The sequence below is a fragment of the Sinohyriopsis cumingii genome, unplaced genomic scaffold (assembly GCF_028554795.1).
Source record: "Sinohyriopsis cumingii isolate HCF-2022 unplaced genomic scaffold, ASM2855479v2 utg000127l, whole genome shotgun sequence".
Classification (NCBI taxonomy): domain Eukaryota; kingdom Metazoa; phylum Mollusca; class Bivalvia; order Unionida; family Unionidae; genus Sinohyriopsis; species Sinohyriopsis cumingii.
The window spans coordinates 229,004-243,839 of record NW_028315871.1 but is presented as its reverse complement, the minus strand read 5'-3'; the positions used below and the strand labels follow the sequence as shown (position 1 = coordinate 243,839).

The following is a 14,836-nucleotide window of genomic DNA, read 5'->3' as shown; positions in this document are numbered from 1 at the left end:
TTTTGTCTACTTAAACATACCTGGAAATATTCATGGACTGCTCTGACAAAAGTAAAGAATCAACAGTAAATAAATGTAAAACAAAACAGCAATGAACTAAACTGCATGCAACACATAGCCCAAAAATCAGATATACCTAACATATCCACTTAAGTTTGTAAAGACGTGTTAAACTAGATACTGGGACATATTTATATCAAAGATTTGGAATAGAGAAAGTGAAATCCTTTTTTAAATAAAGCAGGGAATAATACAGCTATCACAAGGAACGTTTTTTGAAGAAGGTATCATACCTTTCCTGTCATTGCTGCTTGACATTTTTGTACTGTTGTTTATTTCTAATTTCTTCTTTAGAGTACTTCTATGTATCTAAATTCTGGGGTCATCTAAATACTTCTTTCAAATTGTCAATCTTTTCAATGGACCTAGGATATGTAAACATAATTAACCTTTCACATATTTTATAATATGGTCACATGATTTGTCATTCATTTCTGACCCGGGGCCCCGAGTGGCCAAGTGGTCTAAAGCACTCTCCATTATGGATCACTGCCATCTCACCTCTGTCTGCGTGGGTTCGAGTCCAAGGCTTGGCTAACGTTGGTACATGGGAAAGCCTGCCGGTAGCTTCTCGTGGGTCGGTGGTTCTTCCCTTTGTTTTCCAGGGTTCTTCCTCCACCAGTTATACTAGCCGCCATGTATAGCCTATCTTGTGCTGAAAAATGGTGTTAAATCCTAGAACAACAACATCATTTCTGACCCTGGCACTCATTGTGATAGGATAGCACATAGAATCAATTATGCACATTAACTGTTAATGCTTATTATTTAAACAAAAACAAGAAACAATACAACAGTAAAACCAAATATAAATTGTCTGGTACTCAAATGAAAAATGGACTGAATTAATACTAAAAGTTTTATGTGAACATGATGGCTGGCGGGATTTCACATTCTTTTGAAAATGGAGGGTTATGGAGTTTCAAAATATCAGCGGTATTAAATGAATGAGTCAAAGCTAGCAGATGATGGCAAGTGTTTTGGAGGCATTCATTTTTTTTATGTAATGTCAGTTTGTAATCCACTGAAATTCCAATATCCTGTGTCTTCGAATGGACCAGAACATAGTAAAAGAACCGCAAAACTGTATAGTTTCTGAATTATTTAGCTGAATTTGTAAATCTAAATTTTATTAATGTACCATGCATACACGTTTTTGTGCTTTTTAAAAAAAAAAAAAAATAATAAAAAAAATTAGGCTGAATTTTCTTTTAGCCATTTTCAAACTTCTTCAAATTAACACTCGTTTTTCTCCCCAAAAATGTTGTTTAAATATCAACATGAATTGCACTATAGAAGCCACATTCCTGATCCATGTAGCTGAACCGATGCAGTTTTACCACTTTGGAGGCCACACTTCAATCCATGTAGCTGATTGGCTGTTTTTATTGCACACAGGAGGCTGTGTTTCTGATGTATATGATTGCATGAGTTTTTAACCACTCTGTAGTGAACATATTGGATAAATCAGGTACAGGCAAGTTGTTTATACCACTGTGTAAAATATCCATAAGATTTATCAGTGATGATATTAAACCATGTTTGGTAGTTTCTGTGATATTTATTTCATATCTTTGAAATCTGATTATATAGAAAAGAACTAATAAAATAATAAAATACAACACAATCATCAAAATAATAATGTCAGGATTGAAACCATTATTAGTCCTCATAGCGATCATGTAATAAATTTCATAGTTTTTGTTTTAGTCAGCATTTACAAAAATTAATGCAATACTAGAATCCTTTTTTCATCATAAAACCAAAATCAATATGATTTAACACACAGCTACATTTCTGTGGTTTTCCATTTGTCAATGCTTGTTTTTACCAGTACAACATTAAATTTAAAACTCATATGTATGCTGTATGTCTGTTGACAGTATAGTGAGCGTATTGAGTTAACCAAATGAGTTATCATGCTTATTATATGTACATACTATATATTTATATAACCATTTTCAGATGGTGCCAAAATAGTGAACCTGACAGCCCAGGACAGTAATGCAGTCAGTGAAAACTCATCTGCCAGCTTCCAATGCCATGTTGATAGCAACCCTCTTCCTACTGTGACATGGACAAGAGAGGACAACAACACAGTACTAATGACCGAGTCTCGAGTTGTACAAAGCCAGTTCAGGATTGAGTCTGCACAATGCCTGGATATGGGCAACTATTCTTGTACTGCATACAATGGATTGTGGACTCCAGTCAAGGAGACATTACAGTTGTTTGTGAAATGTAAGTAATGTGATATGGTAAAGGTTGATATGTTTTGCCTGAATTAACACAGTGACCAATATTCCCTTTCACGAAATATTACCATAAACAATTTTCCAGTGTTTCATTTCATTTTCCAGTGTTTCATTTCATTTTCCAGTTTCATTTCATTTTCCAGTGTTTCATTTCATTTTCCAGTGCTTCATTTCATAAAGACATGTACATGCATCATGCATTAACAGCACTTGACATTTAGAATCAATGCCTTATGCATGCACTCAGTTAATTCTACAAACTGTATTTGTATCAGAGTTACTCAATTTATACAGATTTCTCAATGATAGCGAAGATAAACTTAATCAAGCATATTTGTGCAATTTTTAGGACACACATAAATGGCTACAGTCTAGTTCTATACTGTGCTAATTTGCTTTGAATGCATGGTGCAGATCCACAAAGACTAAATACGGTTAATCAAAGTTTGGTTATGGCATGTTCATAATGTATACTTCTTGACAGTAAGTGTTTCACATGTTTTATGTTTGATTTAATTTAATTATATATTTGTTAGTTTTTAAATTTGTTTAATTCTATTACATGCTTTTATAAGGTAACTTTGTTTACTGGATTTGATATTGTCTAGAAATGACTTCAGTTCTGACTGACATTTTTTATAATTTTGATGTAAACAACTAATAATAGAGAAATTGTGTCTAATGCAAACCTAGCTCCTGACCTTGTTTCAAAATCAATGGCAGTTTTAGTAAACAGCTTGTACAATTTGTTTTAATTCTTTCTCAGAGTAAGACTTATTATCTTAAGTCAGTGCCATACCTGGACGACGTGATGTTTATCATGTAACAAACTTCCATTTCTAGAGGGTTGACCCCTGTCAGGGAATCTGTTTTGCATCTTAGTTAGACTTATTGCTGATGTATTGAGAAAGAATAGTCAGTCGTGCCTTAACACTTAAAAGGTCAACTTGTTTTATGTTGTGTCCAGTTTGTCCTAATTATTTTGTTTGGTTCAGAGTATTGAATTTCAAGGTAATGTTTTCCCTGGAAATACTAGTACTCTAAATTAATTCTTGGACAAGGAGATTTATCGAAATTTATACAGAATTCAAAAACTGGAATAATATTTTCTGTGATTCAACAAGAGACTGTTGACACTGTAACACTTGGCAGGTTACAACAGATGTCATCAGCTTTCATTTTGAATTTCATCAGGATTTGAACTCAGTTCCTTTGGGACTTTTTATTACTAGGACTTGTATTTTTAATTCTTGGATATTTGGGGGATTTTGATTCATAAAACCATCAGTTTTTTTACTCATTTTTCACTTGATGTTCTATGGAAATAAATTATCTATTAAATTTTACAAAGCTTGTTGTCTTCCCTCTTTTCTGTTACTATTGTCAGGGCCTAGACTCCTAACAAGAAAATTGGTGTGCTAGGCGTTGGGATATATGAATTTGGGCTAAAATATTTCAGATAACTTTAGTTTTGAAATGTAAATTCCCATAGTTTTTGAAATATTTGAAATCCCAAGTATTATTTCACATTTTAGAAATTTTTTCTGAAATCAACTGGTTTTTTTTAACAATGTCATCAAAAGTGGAGATCTTTCTTTCAAATCCTACCCATGAGCAGTTGGACTGTTTGGAAAAAAATTAATTGATTCAACTTGCCAGAAAATATGGTCTTTCTGAGGCAAAATCTTCTTTAACGAAGCAAGAAATAAAAATATTTTGGACCAGTATTTGGTGGAAAACAATGTTTTGGATAATTTTTGTTTTGGTTTCAATTAGTAAGTCTGTATCAGACTCTGACATAAAAGTAAAGGAATTAAAATTAAATACAAGATGTAATTAGTGTTAAAGAAGCTGGAACTTAAGAAAGATAAAGAAGAAAAATAAATGCAGTAACAAGCTGAGAAAGAGGAGAAACATACAAATGCAATTACAGAAAGAACAAACACAGTTACAAGTGGAGAAAGAGGAGAGAGAGACAAATGCAGTTACAGAAAGAACAAATGCAGTTACAAGCAGAGAAAGAGGAGAGAGAGAGACAAATGCAGATGCATAAAGAGAGGGAATATTAATTTATAATACAAGAAATGGAGCTGGCAAGTGAAATGCATATTCCCACTTCACATACAAATTCAAGTTTTGATATTACTTAGTATTTTAAGTTAGTACCCCTTTATAGAGAAAAGGAAGTGGACAATAATTTTCCTTGCTTTGAAAAAGTTGCTGAAAATTTGAAATGGCCAAGGTGCATTGGACTCAATTATTACAGTGTGCACTTTTTCGCAAAGCCTGATATATCTATGCATCCCTGTCAGCACAAGAAAGTGTCGATTAGTGTTATGTATATTTGATTTAATTTATATTTGATTTAATTTAATTGTTTGTTTGTTAGTTATAAATTTTTGTTCCTTTGCATGTTATTGTAATGTAATTTTATTTACTATAATTTGACATTTTCCAGAAATTAGTTTAACCTGTTTTTCGTAACTGCCTAATATTAGAACTTTATATCTTAATGCTGACTTAGTTCCTGACCTTGATACAGAATTAGTAAGAGTTGGAGTAAACACTTTCTTTTTTCTTTTTGTTTCTTATTCATTCTTAGTTTGGGATTTATAGTGAAATTGAGGCTGTACTGGGTATGTGACCTTAGACATGTAAATAGTCTACCTTGTTCTAGAAAGTGATCACGTAACCCTCATACAGGAATCAGATGGGCATCTTAAATTAGTGTATAACCTTTTTCTATATAGAATTTAGTCAGTTGGGCTTTTAAACACTTAGATATCAAGGTGGTTTTTTTTGGGTTTTGACCAGTTTGAGTTGAAATTATATTTTATGGAATTATTATTTATTTTCCCTGGGAATATTTAAGTGCTCATGCAGAATTCTTGGACAAAGACATTTATTGAAATTTTATTCGGAATTCAAACACTGGAATATTATTTTTTGTGGTTCAACAAAGAACTGATGACACGTAAATGTCATCGCCTTCCATTTTAGATTTCTTCAGGGCTCGAACTCAAATTCATTCAAACATTTTATTACTAGGACTTCTAATTTTTTATTCTTGGAATATTCTTGGATTATTATTGGATATGATTCTTAAAACTGTAAGTTCTTTTTCTCTTTGTTTTTCAAGGGAAATAAATTATTTGTTAAATTTTACAATCCTGGTTGTCTTCACTTTTTCCTTGTTACTGTTTATGAGAGCCTAAACACATAAGAAAGAAATTTGGATTGCTTGTCCTTGGATTTATGAATTTTAGCTAAAATATTTCAGAAAACTTTGCTTTTTGAAATTTGAATTCCTTGTTTTTAAATTTTTTAAAAAATGCCAATTATTTTTTTACAATTTTGAAAACTTTAGTGAAATCAGCAACCTTTTTTAACAATGTCATCAGAAGTCGAAATCTTTCTTTCATTTCCTACCCAGGAACAATTAGACCTTTTGGAAAAAGATGAATTGATTTAACTTGCCAGGAAACATGATCTTTATGAAGCAATAGCTTCCTTTTGGTAGAAAAGAATTTTTTGGATAAAAGTGCTTTGGTTTCAGTCATTAATTCTGTATCAGACTCTGACATAAAAGTAAAGGAATTATACTTAAAATACAAGATGGAATTGGAGTTAAAGAAGCTCAAACATCAGAAACAGGAAAAACAAATGCAGTTGCAGTTGCAATTGGAGAATGAGAAAGAACAAATTTAATTGGAAAAAGAGAAAGAACAAATGAAATTGGAAAAAGAGAAAGAGCAAATGCATTTGCAGTTGGAGAAAGAGGAGAAACAGATGCAAATACAGTTACAAAGGAATAAAGAGAGAAAGAGAGAGAGAGAGATGCAGTGCAAATGCAAAGAGAAAAGGAAGAGAGGGAATAAAATAAATGGTGCTGGCAAGTGAAAAGCACATTCGCACTTCAGGTACAGATTTAAGTTTTGATGTTGCAGAGGAAAAGAAGTAGACAAATATTTTACTTGTTATGAAAAGGTTGCTGAAAATTTGAAATGGCCAAAGGAGCATTGGACTCAATTGTTACAATGTGTACTTATTGGTAAAGCTAGTGATATTTACCATTCACTGTCAGTTCACCAAAGTAGTGAATATGATGTGGTTAAGGAATGCATCTTAAATCGTTATGAGTTAGTCCTTGATACTTATCAGCAAAAGTTCAGGAACTATAAAAAAAAAGAGAAGCTGGACAAACTCGTGTCATATTTGCAAGAGAAAAAGAGCAGTTATTTGATAGATGGTGCTTAGCCAAGAAAGTTGAACAAGGTTATGAAGGTCTCAAACAACTTGTATTACTCGAAGAGTTCAGGAACTGTGTACATAGTGACATTAAGACTTATCTTGATGAGCATAAGATGAAAACCTTGGAAAATGCTGCTCATGCTGCTGATGAGTATTCTTTAACTCATAAGTTCCTTTTGTAGGCAAATCTTCCACTCAGCAGTCTTCTGGTTGAAAAGTATTTCAGCCAAATACAAGCCCTTCTAAAACTCAATCTGGCAAAACTTTTAAAAATCTAGCCTCAGGTAGGCTTGATCAAATATCCTTGTCTCTTCCTGTGTGGACCTATGGCAGAAAGAAAGAACATGTTATTTCTAATTGCTACAAATTGAATAATAGGCATCAGAATCAAGACAGACCTATTCCAAATACTCTTATTTCTGAGAGGTCAAGGTCATGGTCATGTATTGAAAGCAATACATTTGTTGGATCTAATAAACCCCAGTCTGATTTTATTATGCAGAAATATGAACCATTCATATCGAAGGGTTCTATATCACTCTTGGCTGATTTGGCCAATCCCATCCCTATCATTATTTTAAGGGAGACAAGAGCTTCTCAGAGTCTTTTTGTTTTGACAGGTACTTTGACTTTTTCTAAGAAGTCTTCTTCTAGTGAGATTGTTCTTATTCATGGAGGAGAGGGTGACTTTGTAAATGTTCCTCTCCATCGTGTAAATGAGGAATGGTGACAGTCAGAATAGTGTCTTCTTTACCTGTTGAGGGCATTCATTTATTACTAGGCAATGATCTAGCTGGAGATAAGATTGTGGTTAATCCATTTGTAACTGACAAAGCCTTGTTTGGACCAGAAAGTAGCTCCTATTGAAAAGAATTCCCTGATTTATACACAGCTTTTGCAGTTACTAGAGCTATGGCAAAGAAAGCTCTTGAGAATGATATTGATCAGGAAAGTATACATTTAGCTAACACATGTATTGGTCAGGCTTTTAATGTGGTCACTTACACTCCTGTTTTGGATCAATCAAAAGGTATTGATCACAGTGATCCTCTTTTAACTACTCATTCTCTTTATTATAATCAGGGTGACAAAACATCATAGTCACACTGATCCAACCATGGAACAGACTGAAATTTAGCTTTCATGCAGCGGTCCAGGACATTTATAGGGTGTTTGCTACTTACCACTACTCAGGAATATAATGCTAAAGAATCGGTATATCTTGATGCTGAGGAAGACAGGCCATCCTCCTGGTTCCTTCCCCAACTGGCTAGAACTAAGGCAACAAACACCTTGAGAACTGATCACTTGGCACTATATAAGAATATAGCAACTTTCCAAATATCTGGACAAAGACACTTGGCTATAGCCACGCTTTGGATGTAATGGCCAGGATTGGAAGGGTCATTGACCAGGGCTGCTCACCATGGCTAATACTTGCCAATTTACACGTGATGTAATGTGTCATATGTATGTGATCCATGGTGTTCAAACCTTGTCATACCATCCATTTTCTGACAACTTTGTCTGGGTCACCATTGCTTTTTGGAGAAAGAATAGAGGATGGTGGTCAGAGGCAGGCAGCTTAATAACTGTCCCTCCATGTCACCACCCAACCCACATGGGCATATTGGAATGACTCAGCCCTCACCAGTTTGAGGAGATGTTAAGCGGCCTTGGGACAGGGGATCATCTCAGTGACATGTGCACTAATATTGATCCTTAGGAAGTAATTGTACAGTGGTAAGACACCAAATTTGGAGCTCATTGGATATCCTTATTCCATCAGAATGGGGAAGGGTAAGGCGTGTGATCGGAAGGGCTTCAGGTTTCATTCATCAACAACCCCTTCTATTCTCCTTCCTCTACCTTATTTATGCATGCACTGTTAGATAGGAAAAAGGATGCTACAACAGACGACATGGTCTCTCATCAGATAGAAAGATGGTGGACCTCCTGCAAAGACCACAATTCCTGGGATTTTAATCAAAGCTGTTTCCTATTCAGACTAACACATATTTTCACATCCCTATCTCCCCCCACCCCATGTCATGAACAAAATATGTCGATTTTGCTTATCATGGCACATTTTATGAGGGCAAAGTTCTCTCCTTGGGCCTCAAGATCAGCCCTTGGGATTTTATCAAGATTATGTATTGCATCGTCACCCCGTTCCAATCATTTTCATCACCATCCATGTCAGCATACCTCATGACACCCTCCAGATACACTTGGCAAGTTCAATCCTACTCTAGGCAGGAACAATCTTCTTTTAGTTTTTCTTTTAGTTTATCTGGGCATTCTAAATTCAGACCTACATCCATCTGGGCATGGAATTTTTAATCAACTGAAATGAAGTACAACTTGTCTGTGCTCACATAATGAGAATTACCAAGCTCATTGAGACCATTTCAAACAGGACATGGATTTCAGCAATAGTTTCTGCAACTCCTCGGTGATCCCACTTGGTTGTTTCTCTTTGTGCCTATTTTCAAGTCCCCTCAATCAAACTCATGATCACACCCAAGATTCGATCATTCCTGCATCAGTGGTGCAACCAAAGTCAACTGTCTGTGGGAATGCAAGGCTGTCTGTCTGTGAGAAACCTGCTGGAGAAGCACCAAGCAGAAATAATGTTATGTATCAACACCAGTGTGCACGGTTGGGGTGCCCACCTGTAGCCAGACATCACTAAGATTTGCAGCATGTGGAAGCCAAGCCTCTACACAACAGCATTTTAGAAATGGAGGCTATCATCAACACCTTTCACTTCTAAAAATATTGACTTTCTAGCAAAATGCCCCTAATTAGGTCTGACAGTTCTGTAGTGGTGACCTATATCCTCAAACAGGGAGGCACACAATTACCCAGTGTGTGTTCTAATTTGGCAGTTTATATGTTGGTGTGACAGTCTCCATTTCAATGTATGAATCAGTCACACTCCTGGCAGACTCAATATCTTGACCAACATTTTATTCAGGGAAGTCTCTCCATTAATCATTTGTCACTCATATTGGTGTACATTGATGACATCCGATGATTGAACTTTTGCGACAAGGTGGATTCACAAGGTATCCATCTTTATCTCTCCAGTCCCACACACAGAAGCTCAGGTTTTTAATGCACTGTCAATCAGTTGGGTCAGTTGTGGGCACCTGCCAACCTCCTGTGGCAGTGAACAATAATACAAAATGTATATGGTCAGAATTGCAAGATGATTCAGATAGCCCCTCTGAGATGGGACATGTCCAGAGTCACCAATCTACTCAATTTAGCGATAGATCTGCCCAGAGGAATTATAGCCATCCTGAATCATATCAAGCAACCACTGTCATGGCTATCCCATTCCTGTCTGGACTATCCTCTTCTCCATTCTTTGCTCTTATAAGGACAGCCTTGAGAGACAGACAATTTAAACCTTTAATTGTTAAGAGCATCTTGAACGCCATCCGCTCTGAAGGCTCATGAGGGAAGTAGCTGGTTTTTGTGCCATACCAATAAGATTGTCCATTTGAGAATCTCCATCCCTCAACTGGCCAACTTTTTTTCTCTGGCTCTTTAAGGAGAAACCGTTAGCCAAAATCTCTATCAATGGCTACCACACCATAATAATGGACACATTGCGACATCATGAAAGAAATGATTTTGGGAATGATACAGAAATGATACAGATACAAATCCCTTACTCTGTTTCCAAATGGAACCAATTTTGGTTTGTGCTGGATTTCAATTCAAGCTTCTTGCTCACACTTTGCTAAATTTGTTATCATCTAAGACATGTTTCCTGATAGCTTGAGCTTCCCCATATAGGGTAAGTGAGTTACGTGCCCTTTCTTTCAACCCAAACTCTCTTCAGTTCAAGTTGAAAGGTTTGGTGCTTCTCTGGACACAACCAGGCTTTGTAGCCAAAATTGCTTGCCGTTCGTCGGTCACCAAAGAGACGTCACTCGCTTGCTCTCTTCCATACGTCAAGAACAACAGCCATTCAAGATCCTGTTTGTTCTCTCAAGCACTATATGAAACACATAGAGACAATTTATGGCATGAGCAAATTCCCATTCCTTATAGTGAAAGCCAGGACACAGGATACCAGCCCTCAAGCCGTTGCTTTGTAGCTGATGCAGAATTGGTTTGTATGCTCAGTGTGCTCTGACATTTCACCAGATCAAAGTCAACTCACAAAGATTACAGCTCAGAAGCTTGAAGTCATCTCTGTGAACATAGTGTTCAAACATAATGTTTTGATCTCAGATATAATAGAAGCTGTTGGCTATCATGTAGAGTCAGCCTTCTCAAGTTTTTATCTCAAAGATTTAGTGTCACAGAGGTAAACCTTATATCTGGTTGGTCCGGTGGTGGCAGCACATAATTGGTCACCATACCCAATTAGATCAATCAACACAGCCTGTTAGCTTTGCTGGATTCGCTGTTGAAATTTTGTAGGTAATAAGAGTTCAATATTCATCTTCTCAACAGTATCTTAGGTTCATAGGTCAAGTGACCCAGGCTGCATTGATTATGCTGCTAGGAAAACGGGTTATTGTTAATATGAGGAATCCAGCAGTTCTTCCCTAGAATGATACTTGAGGTTGAGGTTGGATACTCAGTATCTCCTCCTATTACTTATTCTCCTAGCGTAATGTTATTGGGGAATGTATTAAAATGAGAAAGCAAATGTTTAGGTAAATTACAGTTCTCTGAGAATACATACCCTGTTAAAATACTTAAAACCCTTCCAACCATCCTGCCATGCAAGTATCCTCATTAGTATCTTGCTCAGCTAAAAGCTAGTGATGCCTGGCGGTGACAAGGTGAGGTAATGGGAAAGAGTTATTGCCTTTTGTCTATTGGAACATATGGAAAGACAATTGTCATCTTTTAGGAAGGCTGTGCTTTTTACCACTCTCAAAGTCCAGATGGCCAAGTTATCTAATGTGCTCGCCATTATGGATCACTGCCATCTCAACTCTGTCTGCTTGGGTTTAAGTCTTGGGGTTTGGCCAATGTGGGTGTGTGAGAAAGCTTGCTAGTTGTTTCCCATTAGCCGGTGGTTCTTCCTGAGGTTTTCCTGGGTGCTTTCTCGACCAGTTATACTGGTCACCATGTATAGCATCATCATCATCATTGGCGACTCAGTCTCGAAATACCATGCGAATAGCGCCATTGGGGTGTTGTCTGTCTCTGTTGGCATCATCTGCTGTGGCTGTGCAGGCCTATACATGAGTGACAGTCCCTATTGCAGTTGGTGCAGACATACTGGGAAGTCTGCATTACTGTGGTTGCTGCCGCGTTCTTCTTTCTCTTACGTTTCTCTGCTGCCAACTGGCCTCTCCTTGCATCAGCGACTGATATGCCATTGTTTACCATCAGTCTTCAGGTGCCTCGGTCCTCGGCCAGCTCTTCCCAGCCATCGGGTGAAATGTTGCATGCCTTCATGCCCCTCTTGCACACATCTTTGAAACGGAGTGAGAGGCATCCAACTCTTCTCATGCCAGTGGCCAGCTGTCCATATAGGATGTCCTTCGGCAGCCTTCCATCCTCCATGCGTCAGACGTGACCCAGCCATCGAAGGCGGCGTTTAATCAGCAGGGGGTACATGCTGGGGGTACTTGCATGCTGCCGGATCTCACTGTGTGGAACACGGTCTTGCCAGCTGATTTTCAGGATGCGTTTTAGGCACCGTATATGGAAGGAGTTGAGCCGGCATTCTTGCCTCATGTAGGTACTCCAGGTCTCACTTCCATATAGAAGGGTGCTGAGAACGCAGGCCTGGTAGACTCGGACCTTGGTGTGCTCTGTCAGCGCGTTGTTTTCCCACACCCTCTTCATTAATCGAGCCATGATGGTGTTTGCCTTTCCAAGTCTTCTGTCCAGCTCCATATCAATTGAGAGAGTGTTGCTGATGGTTGACCCTAGGTAGGTAAAGTTGTTGACTGCTTCCAGGGTGACACCATTGATTTTGATGGAAGGGGCAATGGTGGTATCTTGCACGCTGACATTTGTTTTTTCCAAGCTGATGGTGAGACCAAACTGCATGCAAGCAACAGCAAAACGGTTTCCCAGCCTTTGGAGGGCTTCCTCGGTGTGGGCCACAAGAGCTGCGTCATCTGCAAAAAGCATCTCCCTGATAAGCACAGCTCTCACTTTGGTCTTTGAGCGCGGTTGTGCCAGGTTGAACAGCCTCCCGTCGGACCTGGTGTGTAGATATATGCCATCCGTGGATGTGTCGAAGGTGTAGGGCAGGAGCAGGGAGAAGAAGTTCCCAAAAAGTGTTGGTGCCAGCACGCAGCCCTGCTTCACACCATTGTTAATTGGGAAGGAGGTTGAGGAGGATCCATCATACAGGACTGTTCCCTTCATATCTGCATGGAAAGAGATTATCATGCTGAGGAGTTTTTGGGGGGCAACCAATCTTACTCAGAAGTTCAAAAAGGCCCTTCCTGCTGACCAAGTCAAAGGCCTTGGTGAGGTCGATGAACATCATGTAGAGTGGTTGACCTTGCTGTCTGCTCTTCTCTTGGAGTTGTCGTATGGAGAAGATATGTCTGCCGTCGACCTGCCTGCTCTGAAGCTGCACTGTGATTCCGGGTACACATGGTCTACCAGCAACTGCAGCCTGTTGAGTATGATGCGGGCGTACACTTTACCAACTATACTCAAGAGCAAGATCCCTCTGTAATTGTTACAGTCACTGCGGTTGCCCTTGTTTTTGTAAAGGGTCACAATTGTGGCATCACGCATGTCTTGGGGGACTACTCCTTCCTCCCAGCAGAGGCAAAGTAGCTTGTGCAGTGGTTTAATCAATGTTGGTTTTCCACGTTTGATAGCTTCGGGCGGGATGCTGTCACTACCTGGTGCTCTGTCGTTTGGAAGGCAGTCAGTTGCTTTGCTAAGCTCCTCTAAGGTTGGCACTTTGTCGAGCTCTTCCATGGTGGGCAGATTCTTTATGCTGCTGAGGGCTGCATCGGTGACTGATGTTTCTCAGGAGTATAGCTCTGAGTAGTGCTCCACCCATCTGGCCATCTGTTGCCCACGGTCTGTGATCTTCTCTCCCGTCAGAGATTTCAGGAGAGCAACCCCTTTCACTGTAGGGCCTAGAGCCTTCTTGATGCCACTGTACATACCTTGGACATGTCCGGACTTGGCACTGTGCTGGATCCCTTCACACAGTTGTTGCCAGTACTCGTTCACACACTGTCTAGCGATGTGTTGGGTGTTACTTCGGGCACTTCTGAGAGCAGCAAGCATCCGTTCATTATGGCATTGTTTGTAAGCTATGAAGGCTTTTCGTTTCTCCTCGATTTGTGGTTCCATCCTTGATATATGTATGTTGAACCAGTCCTGGCTGGGTCGTTCCTTCTTGCCAAACGTTGACATAGCTGTACTGTAGATGGCATCCTTCATGGCATTCCACTTGGCTGTAGCATCGTACTCAGGCAGGTCCTGGAGAGCCTTGTTCAGGGCAGACACATACTCCTCCACCTTGGCAGGGACTGACATCTGCACAGTGTTTATGCGAGGATGTCCTTTTGGTTTTGAGCGGTGTAGCGTGTGTGGCTATAGTCACACTCGGCTGCTCATGAGGGCATGATCAGAGTCACAGTCTGCACTGTTATAGGTTCTGGTGGAGAGGATGCTATTAAGGGCAGAGCGCCTGGTGATGACCAAGTCGAGTTGGTGCCAGTGATGAGATCTGGGGTGTTTCCATGACACTTTGTGTTGTGGCTTACACTTGAAGAAGGTGTTGGTGATGCACAGGCCATGGTAGGTGCATAGCTCCAGCAGTCTCTGACCATTTTTGTTGGTCTTTCCAGTGCTATGATATCCGAGGCAGGTAGGCCATGACTCATGGTCCGCACCTACTCTGGCATTAAAGTCGCCGAGGAGGAATAGTGGCTCATTTTTGGGGCATCCTTTGGTCTGTTCGTCCAGCTGCCCATAGAACTGATCCTTCACGTCTTCTGATGATGTGAGGGTTGGGGCATAGACACTGATGATGTTGACAGGACCTGAAGCAGTGGTGAGGCCGATGGACAAGAGACGCTCAGTGCCCCCTGTGGGAGGTTCAACCGAGGCCAGGAGATTGTTTTTGATGGCAAAGCCCACTCCGTGCTGGTGGGGCTCCTCAGGTTCTCGACCCTTCCAGAAGAAGGTGTAGTTTTCCTCTCTGAGGGAGCCACTAGAGGCGAGCCTGGTTTCCTGGAGTGCAGCTATGCTGATATTTAGTCTGGTGAGTTCTCTATTGATGATGGCCATCTTTCTGGTGTCGT

General features: G+C 39.3%; 1 protein-coding gene across 1 annotated transcript in view; it reads left to right on the top strand.

Moving 5' to 3' along the window:
• LOC149774829 (nephrin-like) overlaps positions 1 to 14,836 on the top strand; it is a 107,065-nt gene that overhangs the window by 16,520 nt on the left and 75,709 nt on the right. The window contains exon 4 of the mRNA XM_089944707.1: positions 2,026 to 2,301. Coding sequence (XP_089800833.1) covers positions 2,026 to 2,301 — 276 coding nt within the window. The remainder of the gene's footprint in view (positions 1 to 2,025; positions 2,302 to 14,836) is intronic.